The sequence below is a fragment of the Chaetomium fimeti genome, assembly GCF_033439085.1.
Source record: "Chaetomium fimeti strain CBS 168.71 chromosome Unknown B0H64scaffold_12, whole genome shotgun sequence".
NCBI lineage: Eukaryota > Fungi > Ascomycota > Sordariomycetes > Sordariales > Chaetomiaceae > Chaetomium > Chaetomium fimeti.
This window is the reverse complement of record NW_026944340.1, coordinates 275,319-290,763: the sequence shown is the minus strand read 5'-3', so window position 1 is coordinate 290,763 and position 15,445 is coordinate 275,319. Positions and strand designations below refer to the sequence as shown.

Below are 15,445 nucleotides of genomic sequence, written 5' to 3'. Positions count from 1 at the left end.
GGGTCTCGAAAGTAGGAGGATGGGGCGCTCGTGGGGCCGCTGACTGCGAGAAGCAGGCAGCCAGGACGCTGCGGTTAATAATCAGGTACATCAGTGGAAGAAGAGACACGTTCACAGTGTGTGCAGTGGGACTAAAGTGGAAGTGACTGTATCAGAGGAAAGTTAACGTCAATGGTGCTGACTGGCTCGCGTCACAACCGAAGTGCGCAATTCCGTCCAGGTTACGGAGTAAAGAGTCGCATATTCCGAGGGTACATATTCCGAGGGTAAACTCGCTCTGCCTGCCCGTTAGTGCCCGTGTCCAACGCCGGTTTGGTTCGGCACCCCGAGTGGAAACCCAACGGTCGGTCATGGCCGGAATTAGGTAGCAAAAGGAGTTCGGTGAAGGTTGAAGGGGTGGAGACGGATCCATGACAATCCAGTGGTGCCCGATTCGCTGCCAGGCATCATGAGGCAGGTACTCGCCAAGATCGTCCCCAACTCGGCGGGATGAATGATACAAGTGGGGCAGAGACAGTTGAATTTCCACGTGGGGACCCGGCGGCCATGGCACGGCCTGGTGGACGGAGCGACGGGCTAAGAGCAGGCTAAGAGCAAGCTAAGGGAGAGACCAGGAGATGAAGGGTCTCACCCGGCATGGGTGCAGACTTGCCCGGAGCTCGCGTCGCTTTCCGAGTTGCGACAACGGTGCGAAGAAGATGCGCAGTTAACGGTCGCGAGACTGTACCGGATCCTGCATTAGCCACTCACTATCCGTTACACAATAAAGCAATCAGATGCGGCGGGATGCGCTGCTGCAAGGAGATGATCGCGGACCGAAAGTGACGTGATTTGAGCTGCATTAAGAGGGACGGCGCGGGGTGCATCCGGCCGAGGGGTTGGCCAAATGCGGAGTTAAACACACCCTCGAAGCTTACTCTCGGCCCGCTGTCAAATCGCCAATGCATCGCGGAAGAGGGCAGCAGAACACAAGCCAAACACTTCAACCGCCACACCAGCCAACACCACCCCGATTGCCCAACCACCCTGCCACAAACAACGCTGCCTAACTACCTGCCTCCCTTCTACATAGTTAGTTCTGACATTCCATCCATACAGTCGGAGGACAGCCAGGCGCAGTTAGACCGAACAGGGAGCGACGACGGGGTGGACGAAATGGCCCGATTCCTTCACGGACAGTCCTGCTCCCAAACGGCAGCTCTCAAGGGTTACAGTTCCGTCTCAAAACCCCTTGCCCCACTGCAACGCCGGCTTCCTGTCCCCAAGTTGCGCAACGGCCGGATGGGCCGGGGTGGCCAGATTAGGCAAAGCACTGACTAGCGTTGGAACCCACCGGTGCTTCTGGTCCTTCTGGAAGAATTCTTAAAAAGGTCCCGATCAGCCCTGCATCTTTTGCTTCGCTTCTCGAGATCTGGTCCCTCCGGTCCATCTGGCTGTCCACCGCGGCTTTCCCCCGACCTGCTGCTGCATTCACGAATTCGCCACAACCTGAATCAGCACGGCGGTGCCCGCTCCCCTCACAGTCAGATAGATTTCCGCCCGGGCCGTTTGCGGGCTACGAAGTACTTCAGCGCATTGCGTCGCGTGCCGGCCACAGAACGCGGGGTCTTTTCGTCGGTTAGCACAGACGCTGCAGCACCTATTGCCATGGCTTGCGATAACTCGTTCCGAGGTTGACGAATCCTCGCCCGAACTCTCGCCCGAATCCCGACATCCACGTGCGGCGCGGCTCTTCAGCGCGCCTCTTTCATCGCTAGGTAACCAAAACCGGGAGACCGGCGTCTCAGATTCCCTCTGCCTAGTCGACGACGACTTGGGCGCGCAGCAACGGGACGACCCCGGCACCCCCTGATGATCGCAGCGCAAATAACGGTTTCTTACCCTCGGGACGACCGAGGCACGACGACAACGATCGTTTGTTTGCTTCTTCGAACGGTCCTCTCATCTCGGAACCGCCGTGTGCTCGCTCAATAGCGCACGCACATGCCACCAAACGCCCTCGCGGCTTCCCCCATTCCGGTCCGAACCCTCCCAAACCGAACGACCCCCTGTTTGCAGCTGTCGCTGTTGATACACGGCACAGTCAACCTTTCGCCTTCTTTATTTACAACCCATTGACGGTCGCCAATTGTGGGAGGATAATGAGGAGTCGATAAGAGACACCGCGATCATGACGTCGATTGTGAGTTGCCCCTCCTCCTTGTGCCCCCCAACCCCCCCTTCACGCCTTCCAGACACGGGAACAGGCGACAGCCAAGGGCAGCCGAAGGGAAGCCGCAATCTGCTGTTTGCCCTTGTCGCACTTTCCTAATGTAACCCAATCTCTCACCGCCTCCTCGCTTTTCTTTGCTTGTTTTCGGGAAAGCGCTCTCGATGGGCGCAAGGCTGCCTGTTGTGCACCCCCACGCTTAGCGCAGCTGAGGCCGGCATTGCCCAACGGCCCTGTCATCTGGGCTCCGACACTCCCAAACACTTCCACGTGCTGCCGTCCCGGCACACTGGACAACCCCGGCCAGACTGGCATTCCACCAGGTCGCGACCGGCCTATGTACATGCTTCGCCCCTTCTTCCCGTCCTTCCCGGATATTTCGTCTCGTTTGCGACGATGACACATTTTATTTTCCCCTCCTCACAAACAGAGCACATACCTACCCGACCGGACGAAACACGGCCGACCAATATGCTAATCTGCCCATTTCAGCTCTGTTTAGCCCACTACTGTGACCTTCATGGGCCAACGCCCTTGATGGTCACCGAGGGCCTTCCTGTTCCTTGCAGTACCTGCTGTGACGAGGGGTTACTCGGCAATGGTACGACGAGGATTGAAAAGCCTCGCCCACGAGCGCCAACCACGGGCGCATCTACACACGCAGCCAACATCACAGAAGCCCTCCGGCGCATCAACTTGAACGAACCGCAAAGAAGCTCATCTGTTCCTGCTACGGAACATGAGGCGCAAGCCCACCGCGCCTCCCTACGGCAAGCAGCCCAGGCAGCCGCTGCGACCACCAGTGGCTCTGCCATCGAAACGCCACCCCAGAGCCCACGTCTTCCTCCAGGCTCCGCCGCTCAGCAGCAGAAGCCACGACAGGACTCGGGCTTCCGCAGGACTTACGATGAATACGTGACACGGCGCGCGGGGCCATGCGACAATTGCGCCCTGACTCTACCGAAGCGGCAAGAGAGCAGCAAGGACACGGGCGCGGGGTCGCGGCCTGACCGGAGCCCTACCTTGAGGACACGAGCGCCATATGCACGAGTGTTTACGGGGCTCGACAACAATATGTCGCCTTCGACATCTCAATCCTCGTCATCAGTCGCGTCCGAGGACGAATCCAACAACCGGCCACGCCCATCGCACCGTCGAACAGGGACTGCCCTCTCAGTAACATCACGTTCGAGCGCTAGCTCCAGCAGCGCCAACGCCAACTCGCACATGCACTTTCTCGACTACACATCAACCCACGAGCCTCTGGCGCCGGCGTCTTTCTCCCTCGTCCGTGCCTCCTGCTTGCGCACGCTGTCGCTCGAGACACTGCCCCGCGCCCCAGCCACAAGCCCTGCTTCAGCGGGAGCCACCATGCCCACCCCAAATCCTGCGCCAAACAGCCCTGCCTATGTCACGACGCATAGCATAGGCTCGGCCGCCTCGGGCGGCTCGATCTTTTTTGGCGACAAGAAGGTCGGTTACACGACCGCTTACATCTTCCGTGTTCCGGACGTCCACGCCCGCGGTCACAAACGTGTCTACGCCTTCCTCGCGCTCAGTACCCACCCAGAGCCCACTGCTGTCAAAACCTTCACCTTCCTCTCAGCCGCCTTTCGGGATATGGCTTCCTGGATACAGGAGCTCGCAGAAGCCGAAGCCGAGCGCGCCCTGGCCGATTCGAGCGCTTCGTCAGGAAGCAGTCCAATCGTTCCCGGTCCAGGGTACGGCAGCTTCGTCTCTGAGCCAACCGTCCCTCCCGTTTCCGGCGGCAGCAGCAGCTTCCTGATGGGTGGCGTGGGCGGCCTGTCGCGGCGGATGGGCAGTGGCTTTGGAGGTTCCAGCGTCGCCCTTAAGCAGCGCGGGCTGGCGGAGCTTGTCGGTCTGCCCGATTTCTTTCTTGAGCTACATGCCAAGTTTGTCAGGCTGTTGTTGGAGATTGGGGTCATGGTTGGTTCATGAGGCATTAGCCAACTGCGAAAACAACACCTGGATCTGTTCACCGGGCTTGCGGCCGTCTCAGGTACGGATTCCGCGCTGCGACCTATTTTGTGGGATTCTAGCTGGAATCGGCCAGAAAACACACCCGGCAACGGCCCTTAGCATCTGAGGAAGTCGAGCCAAGCCAAAGCATCCAAGCCAAAGCATCAAGTTCACATCGTGGCGGCCACGCCGCCACCAAACCGTCAACCGAGCGGCCGACCCGGCCCACAACCTGGCCAACACATGGCGGGTGACGGGTAATGAATTAATGATAGTATCATGCCACGCCGACGCGACAGCCGCTATATGAACTACAATTAAACAAACAATCAAACAAACAACAACAACATCACAACAACAATAACCACCCGCTCATTTTCAACCCCAATCCCCGAAGAACGGGGGCACACAAGCTTCAACACATCACTGAATCTAGAGCGGAATAATAGACGGGGCGGGACGGGTCAGGATAATGGGATACACAACATGGGTCAGGGTATCAAACGGAAGGGAAAGGGGTTTCTTAGGATCGGATTGCGTTGGTTGCATTGGCACGGAGGATATACCCGGTTTTCTTGTTGTTGGAGACTTTGTGGGGATGACGCGAGAATGAAGGGAGGAGAAGGAGGGGTGAGACCCAGGCCAGGCTGGAAACGCCTGTGGACCTGGGCCGTTACTCCTCCGGTGTTTGGGTTTTATTCAGCATGTGTGGTCATGTTTTTTACTGATACCCGGGGAGGTAGGGGTGAGGTGGGAAAGCGGGTTGGGGAAATGGATGGTTTCTCTTGGATCTATCTGGTCGGGAACAAGCGGGCCAGCTACGTTTTTGTACTATTATCACTTCTTGTACGGTCGACGACACACGATGTTAGACCTGTGTGGGGTATGGGAAGATGGATGTTGCATTTAGGATGTTGCATGTAGGATACATAGATGGAAGGTTTGGATGGAGCAGGACTCGAGAGCTGGCATCTTGAATACACGAGCCTTTACAACAACCAAGCATGCCTCCCAAACAATATCCCATGTGCTTCATCTCGGAGCAGAACTGAGTAGACGGCAACCACGTTCGTTCTATGGTAGCTACCGTACCGTGGTTATCGTACATCTCATCGCAGTCCCCCCCACGACTTTTGCCCTCGCTGTGCCCACTCTGCCTCCCTCCACGCGAAACACACATCCAACCACCCACCCAGTTTGCCCCATCGTCTATTTGTAGAAATCAAACTTGTTCTCGTCGCTCGACCCCTTGACCTGGCTGCTGTAGGCGTCCTCGAGGTCGACCTGGATGATGTTGTACCTGTTCTTGCGCACGGCGCGCAGGCCGGCCTCCTGCATGATGGCGGCGATGACGGCGCCGCTGAGGGGGTCGTTGCGGACGATGAGGCTGTCGAGGTCGACCTCGGGCGCGAGGCTCATCTTGCTGGCGATGGTGGTGAAGATGAGGCGGCGCTCGCGGCGGTCGCGCAGGCTGGGGAACTCGATCTTGCGGTCGAGGCGGCCCGGCCGCAGCAGCGCCGGGTCGAGCGTGTCGGCCCGGTTGGTCGCCATGATGACCTTGACGTTGGCCGTCTGGTCGAAGCCGTCCATCTGGTTGAGCAGCTCCAGCAGGATGCGCTGCACCTCGCGGTCCGCGCCCGTTTGCGCGTCGAACCGCTTGGTCGCGATGGCGTCGATCTCGTCGATGAAGATGATGGCCGGTGCGTTCTCGCGCGCCATCCTAAATACGTCGCGCACCATCCGCGGGCCCTCGCCGAGGTATTTCTGTACGAACTCGGACCCGACCACCCGGATGAAGTTGGCCGTCGTCGAGTTGGCCACCGCCTTCACCAGCATGGTCTTGCCGGTTCCGGGGGGCCCGTACAGGAGCACGCCGCGGGGTGGGTCGATGCCGATCTGCTTGTACAGGTCGAAGTGTGTCAGGGGCAGCTCGACGGCTTCGCGGATTTCCTGCTTCTGCATGTCTAGCCCACCGACGTCGGCGTACGTCACGTCGGGCTTCTCGTCGGCGCCGAGCATCGCGATCGAGGAGTCGGCCTCGGGCGGGAGGATGTCTACAAGGGCATTGGAGTGGCGGTGCAGGGCGACTGAGGAGGAGGGCTTGAGCAGTTCACGGTCCAGCGTCGACAGGATACGAACGACATAGTTAGACCCAGTGCTGGACTGGACGATGCCGGTACTGGGGTGCGAATGTCAGCCACTTCGGCTCGGAATGAGGGGTTCCACACCACGACGGAGAACCTACTTCTGATCGATGGCCTCCATAAACTGGCCGATGACGAGCGGTACACTCTGAATGCGCTTGATCTCCTCCTGTGCCCGAACCAGCTCCCGCTTCAAGCTCCTCTGCTCATCCTTGATGTACTCCTCCTGCAGCTGGATGTACTCGAGCTGCCGCTGCAGCCGCTTCAGATTCGCATACTCATCGCCGCCTTCTGTTGAAACGCCCTCAAAGTTCTCGATGCTGGGAATGGTCGAGGGGGTATGCTTCTTCAGCGGCTGAATGCTGTTGGCGGCGTTCTCGACCAGGACGTCGCCCATTTTGACGGTTGCCTCTTTGCTGTTGGGTCTACGATTTATGGGGCGGATTGCAGATTACCGAGGGCCTGGGGGTCGATGCAAAGTTCTCGGGATCGAAGCGTGTGATGCTGTGGACGGACGGTGCCCGCAATCGCAGATTCGCAGATTCGATGGTTGGGGTTGGAAGTTGTTTCGCTGTTCTGTCGTTGCTTTGCCTCCAGGTCGTGGCGCGTGCAGCCCATCAGCGATCTTGGCGTTCGACAGTGGGCTCGTCATCCGCCGGAGCCTGAGGCTGACCCACACCAGTTGGCTCGAGCTTTGGGGGGGTTTGCTGGGTGGGTTTGGTGGCTCGTGGTCAGTGGTTTCCATATCAGGCGAGGACGCAAGTGGTCCGTGCTTTTCCGTCTTAACGGAGATCCACAATCCCCCACCATCATTGATGCCAGTTACTTCAGGCAGCTCCATTACCAGCCCCTCTGACAGAGCATCATTGGTTTCACAGAACCAAATCTTGAATACATGGACAGATACAGGCGTTACGCAATAATCTACATGGTCACCCTGAACATATCTGGTGTCATGACCCTATCGATCTGCAAAGCGCGTGCTCTCGCGGACTCGGAGTCCTGTTGAGCATCAGTACCCGACCCGACAACGCAGAGAACGCCCCCACATACTGTTCCGACCTCACTGGGTACCGACCTCGATGGCCAAGGCCTCTCGAGGGGCCCATCCGATCCCGCTCCCCATCTTAATCGGGACGTCTGCACTGCAATTCGGGGAATGTGCCGTGACTTCACCACTGTGGAGATGCATCTTGCTGTCAATGACAGCCACGCAGCCAAGTAGCCCACCAACTGGCACCCAGTAATTGTTGCAGTTGTTGGGGGTCTCGGACAAAGCCGCGGGGCGGGTGCCATGTGGTGAGTGACTCCCGCCTTGCTGCAGGCGTTGGTTGGTCCAACGGCTGTGTGCCTTGTCGCTCCCTCACCACGACCCCCAGTCCGTCTTAGTCACTCACTCGAGATGGTGCCGGCCGGGGGTGCTGCCTTCCTCTCCACCTTGCCTATCAGTCATTCAAGTAAAGTCCAGCCGGGCCTTTCCATCCATCCCTCCTTCCTTTTCGTTCACGCCTCTTCCCCAGATTGTCGTTACCCGCGGCCAAGTTGTCTCACTCCCCGCCTCCTGCTTTGTCTAACCGTACCGTCGTACTTGATCTTGATCTTGCATTTCTGTCGGTTTGAATTCATGGTCTCTTCCTCCCCTGCCGCTCTGCACGTCCCGCCGGCAGCAGTAGCAGCAGTCCCGACGCACGCACTCGCCCACCGCCACTCAACAACATCTTGAAGTCTTTTTGGCACAAACAACCTCCCCACCACGCCAGCACTCATCGACATGGAGAACACACCTACGTCTATCTCTATCCCTGAGCACCGCCATCGGCCGGGCCAGGCCGAGGCCGGATCCTCACCCTCGTCGTACTCGAGCTCGCCGAGTTCGCCAGAGCCAAAGACGCCGTCTCGGTCGTCGCATAATCAGAAGTCGCTGCATGCCAGACGGCCGAGCCTGCTGAGTTCGTGTGCCCTTTGTGCCATGGAGTATGCCGCCCAACTAACATTCGATCGTCAGGCTCCGCGTTCACGCAGCAGGAATGTACGACCATCAAGATTGCTGACAGCCCCAAGGGGCCCCTGCGACTGGTAAGCTTCCTCCCGGCACCGGCATGATGCTGTGCTGCCTCTCGCGGGCGACACGACCATCGCTCACATTCGTATCACCAGATCACCTACCTCTCTTCCGGTCAGGGCTTCGTCTGGAATCCCGAGATCTTCGTGCCATCGTTCTGCGACTACGACTACGTGCCACTCGAGCAGCGCCGCGACCCGGTGCACGAGATCCACCTGAGCGACGAGGAGATCAGGAAGATGCTGCCTCAATAAACGAAGAACACGGATACCAACAACGCAAAATGGCATGCGTTGATATAGGTGTACAACACGGCACCTACTACACGGGTAGTCACCAGACCAGTTTATAATGCGCGAGCAACTCTGGTTTGGGTTGCCAGAGACAGCAGCGGTGGGAACTTGGTCCGAGGTGATCGTATTTCTAGCAGGGGTCCTATGGTTCAGCATCGCAAGGCGGCCACCACTTTTTGAGGTCTCATTTCGGGACCTCCAGGCGACATCGGGAGTTTGAAACAGTTTGTGGGCAGGGGAAACGGTCCGTCATTTATATCCATGGGGAGTTGTTGGTTTTGGGCATTCTCATCTCGTTTCTTTATGGTGCAGGCTGCCGGCCGGTATTGGGAGCGGCAGCCTCGGCGATCATGTACGGTACTGCGGGCACTTTGCTTTCCTAGGTAGCTTATTGACATTCCGCCTCTGGCTTTTGGGTCAAAAACTCCCCAAGGCACGACTAAGGATTAAGGGACAGCTTCATATGCACAGTTCGTGGCCTGCTACCTACATGCCTTCTACCCCTCCACGGGTCACCCGGAATACGAGCCCGGCATCTTCGTCCATTACCAACGCCGCCAACATACAGCTTTTCCCGGCAATCCGTGCGGTGGCTATCGCCGGCCGAGTACCCGCTGCCCCGTACATTTTCCCGTCTTAACTTTTTATGCCAAAACCTACCACTGCTGGCTGACCCATTCCCAGGGCCCCGCTCCTGTGTCTCGAATAAGGTGGAGGAAACAGCCGTTTTGTAAATGTATCAGAGTGCTTCTTCGTCGTGAAATCGGGGAATTCGGAGGCCAAGAGTCGGGAACGAACCCGCGGGCATACTCTATCCTCGAGACAAGACGTTTTGTCAAGTTAGTATGGCTACCGTCATGACATTTGAGGACTTACAGAGCATGCGTTATCCGATGCATAACCGGTGGAGATATCTCGCGGGTGTAAGTGCAGGAGGTTGCAGCCAGGCTGGAGACCTCCCAGGCAGGCCCGCCCCGCACTGGCAGCCGAACCCCACCACACCCACCAGCTGACCGCTTCGGCCAAGTCCACACCGACTTGCCGATCCTGGACGTGCACGGTCCTTGGTCCGCCGCCCACTGTTATCGATAAGCCGCCCATCGCGGTTCCGGGCTGGCGGGTTGTTTTGTCAACTTTGGCTGCGGGAACGGATCACGGAGTGCAAGAGATGAATTGACAACCTGCAAAGACGTCTAACTAATTACCCAAGGAACGAAGGGCTGGAAGAATAGACACCATTCGAACAGAAACTACACTCTCTAAACACAACACCAAACACCACTGCCAGCCTACCCACCACCACAACCGAAAATCAACAAACCAAGAAGACACAACAAACAACCCCGGAGCTACGCACGACCATGGACGACCCCTCACACCGACCGATCGAGCTGCAGTCGCCCGAGGACCTAACCTACCTAATCGACAACGTGCGCCGCGCCGCAGCCGACAGCATCAACGCGGCGTTCCCGCCCGTAGACAACGGCCTCGACGGGCAGGAAGACGAGCTGCGCAACCGCATCGAACAACTCGTCAACGATGTGCGTACCCCGCCCCCCCCCCCCCCAAACAAACAAGCCCACTAACCCTCGCACCCAACTCAGTACATCCTCAAAACCTTCACCCTCGCGGCCCCCAACCTCACCATCAACGGCCTCCCGCTCCCCAACCCCCCAACCCACCTCCTCACCCCACCCACCCCCTCCTCGCACCCAACCTCCCCGCAAGTCCGGTACGAATACGAGCCCTTCGACGCGCGCAAGCGCGACCGCATCGAGGCGCTGATCTCCGAGGAAGAAGACCTCCTCCGGTCCATCGCGCAGCTGAAGCGGCGGGCCCCAGGCACCGCGGCGGGCCGGTGGGGGGAGGCGACGCGGGCCGGGATAGCGGCGGACGAGGCCGGGCTAGAGGTCGCGGCGGGCCGCGTGGCGGAGGAAGGGGCGGTCAGCGGGCGGAGGGCGCTCGAGGGCATGGCGCCGCTGGAGAGGCAGGAGGGGGTGGAGGGGCGGTTTCGCGAGGCGGTGGAGGGGTTGGGGAGGTTGAAGAGGGATATGCCGGCGGCGGTGGCCAAGATGGAGAGGGCGAGGGTGGCGGCGGGGTATGTGAATGGGGGTGGTGGTGGTAGTGGTGGTGGGAAATAGGAGGGTTGGGTTCGGGATTGGGGTGGGGGGTGGATGGATGGATGGATGGGTGGGACGGGGAAGGGAATGGCGTTTTGGGCGTATACAGGATGAACGAGCGATGTGAATGATGCTTGCTAGAAGCCGAACAAAGCATGCAACGAGTCTATTGTGTATCCATGTGAATGATCAAGATATTACGGAGGGCCCAGGGGTCTACGCGTCCCCAGGTCCGTCCACAGAAACTCTGCAAAGATGCTTACTCCCTTAGCCACTTGTACATATCGGATCGCCGAGGAACTTTATATTCAGGTTGAACTCGGTCCGTTTGCTAACCAACACCCCGGTTCAGCTCAAACGCGCAGTTCCTGCCTAGCTGTCGGCCCCCTACGCGGCAGCCGGAGCAGCAGCATCGGCCTTGGCCGCATCAGTGGCCTCTACAACAGCGGGCGCTGCGGCGCTGGTCCCGGCACCCTCCGTGACCGCCGAGGGCGCCGTCTGGATCGTCGCATCGGCCTTCTTCTCCCACTTGGCGGGTCTAGCCCACTCGGCCTCGCGCCACGGGCCCATGTCGCTGAACTGGCACCCGCCCGCGCACTCGCACGTACCACCGAACTGCTTGGGCAAGTTCTCGGCGGGGACCTGCTTGAGCAGTTCGTCCTTGTAGCTGCTGCCGAACACGTGGATCTTCTGCACAGTGACGGGGTCCAGCCAGCCCTTGACGACGTTCCAGACGGTGCTGAAGCCCCAGGGCGTGTTGATCAGGTACAGGTGGCCGAGGCGCTCCGGGTAGTAGTTCTGGCTGAGGCCGCTCGCCTGCTTGACGTAGCCGAACACCTGCGAAGCCTTGCCGAGGCCCACGCCTTTGAAGTCCATGATGGAGCAGCACGTCTCGAGCAGCGTGCCTGCCTTACGGCTACACGCCGGCAACCGCGGGTCCGACACACGCTCGTACTCGACCGCCAGGTTCGTCAGCATGCGCTCCGCCGTTGTGATCTTGTACATGGCGTTCAGGTCAATGCCGCCGAGCTGCTCGATGTAAACGGGACGGCCGTCCTGTATGGCAAAAGCCGAAAGTCAACGTGAATTCGGCAATCGAGGTGATTAATAAAGGCATACCTTGTCGGTCTTGTGGTAGTACTGCGGGTAGTACTTGAAGATCTCCCCCTTCTCGGGGTAGTCCCAAGTCGGCAGTACCTCGTCGAGGTTTGTCTCTTTCCGCCACGCTTCGCACTCGACGAACCTAGAGTCGGTCAATAATTCCCCCCTCTCGGCTTTGATCCCTTCACCTCTCCAGTGGCTTACATCTTCTTGGAAAGATCAACATCGAACTTCCGGGCGCGCAGGAAGCGCAGCTGGCTCGTTTGTCAGCAGCCATTTCTCCAGGCCTCAAATCTCCCAAGGGTGTCTGTCATACCAGCGTGAGAGTGTCCAGGCGTTCGGTGTAACCCTCAGACTCGAGGGTCAGCCTCAGTTGGTGCACCTGGGCCTGCTGTTGAGCGGTCAGGTAGCCGGGATGCCCATTTTGCGGGCGAGGCGGTGTGGTCGGGAAATCGTAGTTATCGTGCTTGGGATCGAGCTCGAGCTCCGAGGGTGCAGGCGTAGGCGCAGCCATTGTATCTGAGTATTCGCTGAAAGAGGACGACCGACGATGCGAAGTTGCGGTGTTGTTGTTGTTGTTGTGTTGCTGTCTTAGGCTTGATTTCCCCGCTATTTAAATGCAACCAGCGGAGGAGAGTTGCCAATGAGGGGGAAAGATACAGATGGGCGTGGACCGGGTGGATACAGGCAAGGAAACCAGCGGTTTGTGGCAAAGAAAAAGGCCAAAAGCCAGGAGAAGAGAATCGCAGTGTTGATGGGGCCTGAAATAGTTAACTGGGATGGCAAGGGGTCCTGCACCGTTGAATTTTCCTCATGGGTGTCTGGGTGATGGCAACCAGGGCCGAATGTGCGGTCAATCACTCCCCACCCACTAGCGAGCATGCGCCCCGCACAAGGCCAGGCCCCTTCGGGCTCCCCACCAGACTCGCCTGGAGCCCCTGAAAATACGGCAAGACGCGTTGGACGAATCTCGAACAGGCGATAGCAAGTAACTTCCTAACACGGGGTTACACAGGAGATGTCAGATCTGAGGCCGGTCAGCAGTTGGCCCGCCTCGACTTTGGGCTGCCGGGCAGTTTGGAGCATAACACGACGCACAGCGACTGGCTGCAGTCGGGTCTGGGGCACAGCTAGACAGGGCCGCGAGTCTCGAACTCTGCCGCCTTCAGGTCCTCCAACTAGCGAATCTGGGAACACCTCGAGCACACGCACAGCCACCTATGCTCGCTTTTGACATGCACTATGCGGCGCATATCTCTTGTTCCCATCACCATAATGCAAAACAACCATTTGCGTTGTCCTTGATCGGCGTCGAAAAAGTATTCGGGTCCCTTAGATCATCATTGTCCCTGTTCATCTGTAGATCTCCAAGGCCAAATCCCGTTGACAGGAGGGCGCCGCAGGCTCGATAACTCGAAGATCGTTTATTACGAGCATCTCCTTCAGAGGTGCTAGTCTCAGCTTCCGGACGACCCCTCGGCCCCTTTCCCTTTTGCCTTATCCTCGTCTTCCTTATCTTTGCGCTTTTGCACAACGTCCCAGTTGTATACCCTAGCGACCGCCACTTCCATAGTCTGTCGGAAATTAGCAAGCCTCCTAAATATGGCCAAGGCAAGGCTGTGTTACCGTTACTTGCTCCCGTAAAAAGTCCAAATCTTCCTCGCAGTTCGATAAGCTCTGCTTCGCAGCCTGGAGCTTGGAGTCAAGGAGCGTCTCGGCCTCCCCAATCGGGTATGACAACATCACGTTGGCCTTCCATGCGTTAGCACTCAACCGCACACCCCAACCGAGCGGACAGGGTCCCTCCTACCCCGAGCCACAAGTAAACTTCGTCCGTAGGTGGTATCTCAGCCTTTGCGTAGAGGGTATCGTTCAACTCGAAGGTCGTCTCAATCGCATCCGACTCGGGCTGCCGCAGTTGATAGTCAGCACCATCCATAACCGAACTTGTTTCTTCGTCGTACCGTCCTCGACTTCAAGAACCGGACGGTTTCTAACGTCTTCCGGATATCGGGCAGCTTTTCCTTCAGCCCCACCACCCTCCGTTGTAGATTCTGCTCCATAAACTGGTATTTCCTGCATCACGAGCCCACACGTATCAGCCGGAGACCGCCCAGGCCGCAGCGCGTCGAGATCAGCTCACGCAATCATTTCCTGGAACCGCCGCAAGGTCGGCTCGACGTCCGCCCGTGTCGTGACATAGTCCTCGACCTTATCAACAAACGGCGCATACGGGATGCCACGGGGGTTGGAGGGTTGTAGCGTCCCTGTTTGCTCCAGCGGGGTCGGTCAGCAACAACTTCACGAAACTGGGATTATCGGTGGGCGCGAAGCCATCTGGGCAGTCGGTTACCTCGACGTAGCTTCCTGGTCTGTGCTGGCCATCGTGGGCAGATCCCTCACATGTTGCGGGGGAGAAAATTGGACAAGCGGCAGTCAACCCGAGCCAAAACAATGACGTCGAGTGTGGTCAGAATGGCCGTTGTGACCGGAAGCTCACCAAAAATTCATGGCGGGGTTGTTGAGCTCCCGTCGTGTGGGGTAACAGGGGCGCCTTGTGGCAGGCAACCTACACGGCGACGAAAGGTAGCAGCTCACCTTCAAGCTTAAAAAAAGGTGGACCAAAAGATCTCGTACTCTAGGAGTGCAGGAGGACTCGAGTAAAGGAAAACTAGATCGAGTAAAGGAAATCGATGAAAAGAAATCAACAAAAGAAATCGAGCAAATACAAACGACATCCACATTTAAAGTCCAGCGCTTCTCGGCCATATGCACTTCCCATCCCTTCCCATCTACCCTAGCTGAACCGCTTCCTTCTCTACCTGGCATAAAACGAGGAGAGAATATTGGAGACGGGGGTTGGAAATCTCTTGTCGAAGTTCCACGAATCCACGACCCATCACAGATTCGGAGCTTCCTTCTTGTGCCAAGTGTCGAGGCCCCACACCGTCTCATGTGCCACTCGCTCAACGACATCCATCGCATCAACGAAGGGCACAAGACTCATAACTACACAATAGTTTATCATCTCATCTGTCTTGTACGTCGGTTGTTAGGGATGAGGGAGCCTGGAAAGAACGGCGAATATCGCCCGCCGATGCCTTTTGTGGTATTCACTCTCTCACTGAACCATGGTGTCGATGGTGTCTCAGATCGGACATGGTGAGGCGACCAGTCAGTCACTCCCTTGACGTCTCGAGCGGGAACGGGTTGATTGGCCGCCTTGGGCAGTGTGTCACAGCGTCACAGCGTCACAGCACCGTTGTCTCTCGTGTCTCTGGGCACCCAGAACTGCTTCGTACACAAGAGAGATCGTTGCCAATTCATCCCATCTGTGTGCAAAAACGTCGTTCAGATGGAATCTGGAGATGGTGCGAATTGGCCTCTTCGAATAGTTAAACTCGTCATCCAAGACAAGCGGACTGGCCTGTTTTGGCAAGGCGCCGGTGGTTGCGTGGTTGCCTCGCCGCAACCAGACGCACGCCGAGTGGTGGCGATGATGCAGCCGAACCAGGGAGCCCAGCTTACCCCGGCTC

At 58.1% G+C, this 15,445-nt stretch overlaps 8 protein-coding genes across 8 annotated transcripts; 4 read left to right on the top strand and 4 right to left on the bottom strand.

Moving 5' to 3' along the window:
- Positions 1–1,745: 1,745 nt before the first annotated feature.
- On the top strand, positions 1,746–4,422 carry B0H64DRAFT_53707 (vesicle coat protein). The gene is made up of 2 exons (XM_062808397.1): positions 1,746–2,182; positions 2,702–4,422. Exons 1-2 carry the CDS (start codon positions 2,171–2,173, stop codon positions 4,166–4,168), a joined length of 1,479 nt encoding a protein of 492 aa, XP_062654174.1. The 5' UTR covers positions 1,746–2,170; the 3' UTR covers positions 4,169–4,422.
- Positions 4,423–5,295, top strand: B0H64DRAFT_53708 (uncharacterized protein). Its single transcript, XM_062808398.1, has one exon. The coding sequence runs from the start codon at positions 4,676–4,678 to the stop codon at positions 5,111–5,113; it is 438 nt and encodes a 145-aa protein (XP_062654173.1). The 5' UTR covers positions 4,423–4,675; the 3' UTR covers positions 5,114–5,295.
- B0H64DRAFT_53701 (P-loop containing nucleoside triphosphate hydrolase protein) lies at positions 5,256–7,030 on the bottom strand. The gene is made up of 2 exons (XM_062808396.1): positions 6,435–7,030; positions 5,256–6,368 (listed from the first exon to the last, which is right to left on the bottom strand). Exons 1-2 carry the CDS (start codon positions 6,728–6,730, stop codon positions 5,399–5,401), a joined length of 1,266 nt encoding a protein of 421 aa, XP_062654172.1. The 5' UTR covers positions 6,731–7,030; the 3' UTR covers positions 5,256–5,398.
- Positions 7,031–7,903: 873 nt separating this feature from the next.
- On the top strand, positions 7,904–8,998 carry B0H64DRAFT_53673 (uncharacterized protein). Its single transcript, XM_062808395.1, has 3 exons — positions 7,904–8,282; positions 8,339–8,409; positions 8,491–8,998. Exons 1-3 carry the CDS (start codon positions 8,105–8,107, stop codon positions 8,647–8,649), a joined length of 408 nt encoding a protein of 135 aa, XP_062654171.1. The 5' UTR covers positions 7,904–8,104; the 3' UTR covers positions 8,650–8,998.
- An 832-nt stretch (positions 8,999–9,830) lies between these two features.
- On the top strand, positions 9,831–10,829 carry B0H64DRAFT_478963 (uncharacterized protein; the record flags this gene model as incomplete). Its single annotated transcript, XM_062808273.1, has 2 exons — positions 9,831–10,229; positions 10,293–10,829. Exons 1-2 carry the CDS (start codon positions 10,050–10,052, stop codon positions 10,827–10,829), a joined length of 717 nt encoding a protein of 238 aa, XP_062654170.1. The 5' UTR covers positions 9,831–10,049.
- A 128-nt stretch (positions 10,830–10,957) lies between these two features.
- On the bottom strand, positions 10,958–12,792 carry B0H64DRAFT_411804 (CRAL-TRIO domain-containing protein). Its single transcript, XM_062804882.1, has 4 exons — positions 12,226–12,792; positions 12,114–12,163; positions 11,928–12,051; positions 10,958–11,864 (listed from the first exon to the last, which is right to left on the bottom strand). Exons 1-4 carry the CDS (start codon positions 12,421–12,423, stop codon positions 11,196–11,198), a joined length of 1,041 nt encoding a protein of 346 aa, XP_062654169.1. The 5' UTR covers positions 12,424–12,792; the 3' UTR covers positions 10,958–11,195.
- A 109-nt stretch (positions 12,793–12,901) lies between these two features.
- B0H64DRAFT_411801 (Prefoldin alpha-like protein) lies at positions 12,902–14,387 on the bottom strand. The gene is made up of 5 exons (XM_062804881.1): positions 14,053–14,387; positions 13,874–13,985; positions 13,720–13,818; positions 13,536–13,661; positions 12,902–13,483 (listed from the first exon to the last, which is right to left on the bottom strand). The coding sequence occupies exons 1-5, from the start codon at positions 14,058–14,060 to the stop codon at positions 13,367–13,369; spliced, it is 462 nt and encodes a 153-aa protein (XP_062654168.1). The 5' UTR covers positions 14,061–14,387; the 3' UTR covers positions 12,902–13,366.
- On the bottom strand, positions 14,388–15,357 carry B0H64DRAFT_411794 (uncharacterized protein). Its single transcript, XM_062804880.1, has one exon. It carries the CDS (start codon positions 14,892–14,894, stop codon positions 14,406–14,408), a length of 489 nt encoding a protein of 162 aa, XP_062654167.1. The 5' UTR covers positions 14,895–15,357; the 3' UTR covers positions 14,388–14,405.
- Between the last annotated feature and the right edge of the window lie 88 nt (positions 15,358–15,445).

Coding starts and splice junctions, on each gene's coding strand:
- B0H64DRAFT_53708 (XM_062808398.1), top strand. CDS start 4,676: ATGGGTCAGGGTATCAAACGGAAGGGAAAGGGGTTTCTTAGGATCGGA.
- B0H64DRAFT_411794 (XM_062804880.1), bottom strand. CDS start 14,894: ATGCGATGGATGTCGTTGAGCGAGTGGCACATGAGACGGTGTGGGGCC.
- B0H64DRAFT_411804 (XM_062804882.1), bottom strand. CDS start 12,423: ATGGCTGCGCCTACGCCTGCACCCTCGGAGCTCGAGCTCGATCCCAAG. Junction 12,164..12,225: donor GCCTGGACACTCTCACGCTG/GTATGACAGACA, acceptor CAAACGAGCCAG/CTGCGCTTCCTGCGCGCCCG. Junction 11,865..11,927: donor ACTACCACAAGACCGACAAG/GTATGCCTTTAT, acceptor TTTGCCATACAG/GACGGCCGTCCCGTTTACAT.
- B0H64DRAFT_53701 (XM_062808396.1), bottom strand. CDS start 6,730: ATGGGCGACGTCCTGGTCGAGAACGCCGCCAACAGCATTCAGCCGCTG. Junction 6,369..6,434: donor ATGGAGGCCATCGATCAGAA/GTAGGTTCTCCG, acceptor TTCGCACCCCAG/TACCGGCATCGTCCAGTCCA.
- B0H64DRAFT_411801 (XM_062804881.1), bottom strand. Junction 13,819..13,873: donor GGTTCTTGAAGTCGAGGACG/GTACGACGAAGA, acceptor CAACTGCGGCAG/CCCGAGTCGGATGCGATTGA. Junction 13,662..13,719: donor AAGTTTACTTGTGGCTCGGG/GTAGGAGGGACC, acceptor AACGCATGGAAG/GCCAACGTGATGTTGTCATA.
- B0H64DRAFT_53673 (XM_062808395.1), top strand. CDS start 8,105: ATGGAGAACACACCTACGTCTATCTCTATCCCTGAGCACCGCCATCGG. Junction 8,283..8,338: donor CAGACGGCCGAGCCTGCTGA/GTTCGTGTGCCC, acceptor TTCGATCGTCAG/GCTCCGCGTTCACGCAGCAG. Junction 8,410..8,490: donor CCAAGGGGCCCCTGCGACTG/GTAAGCTTCCTC, acceptor TCGTATCACCAG/ATCACCTACCTCTCTTCCGG.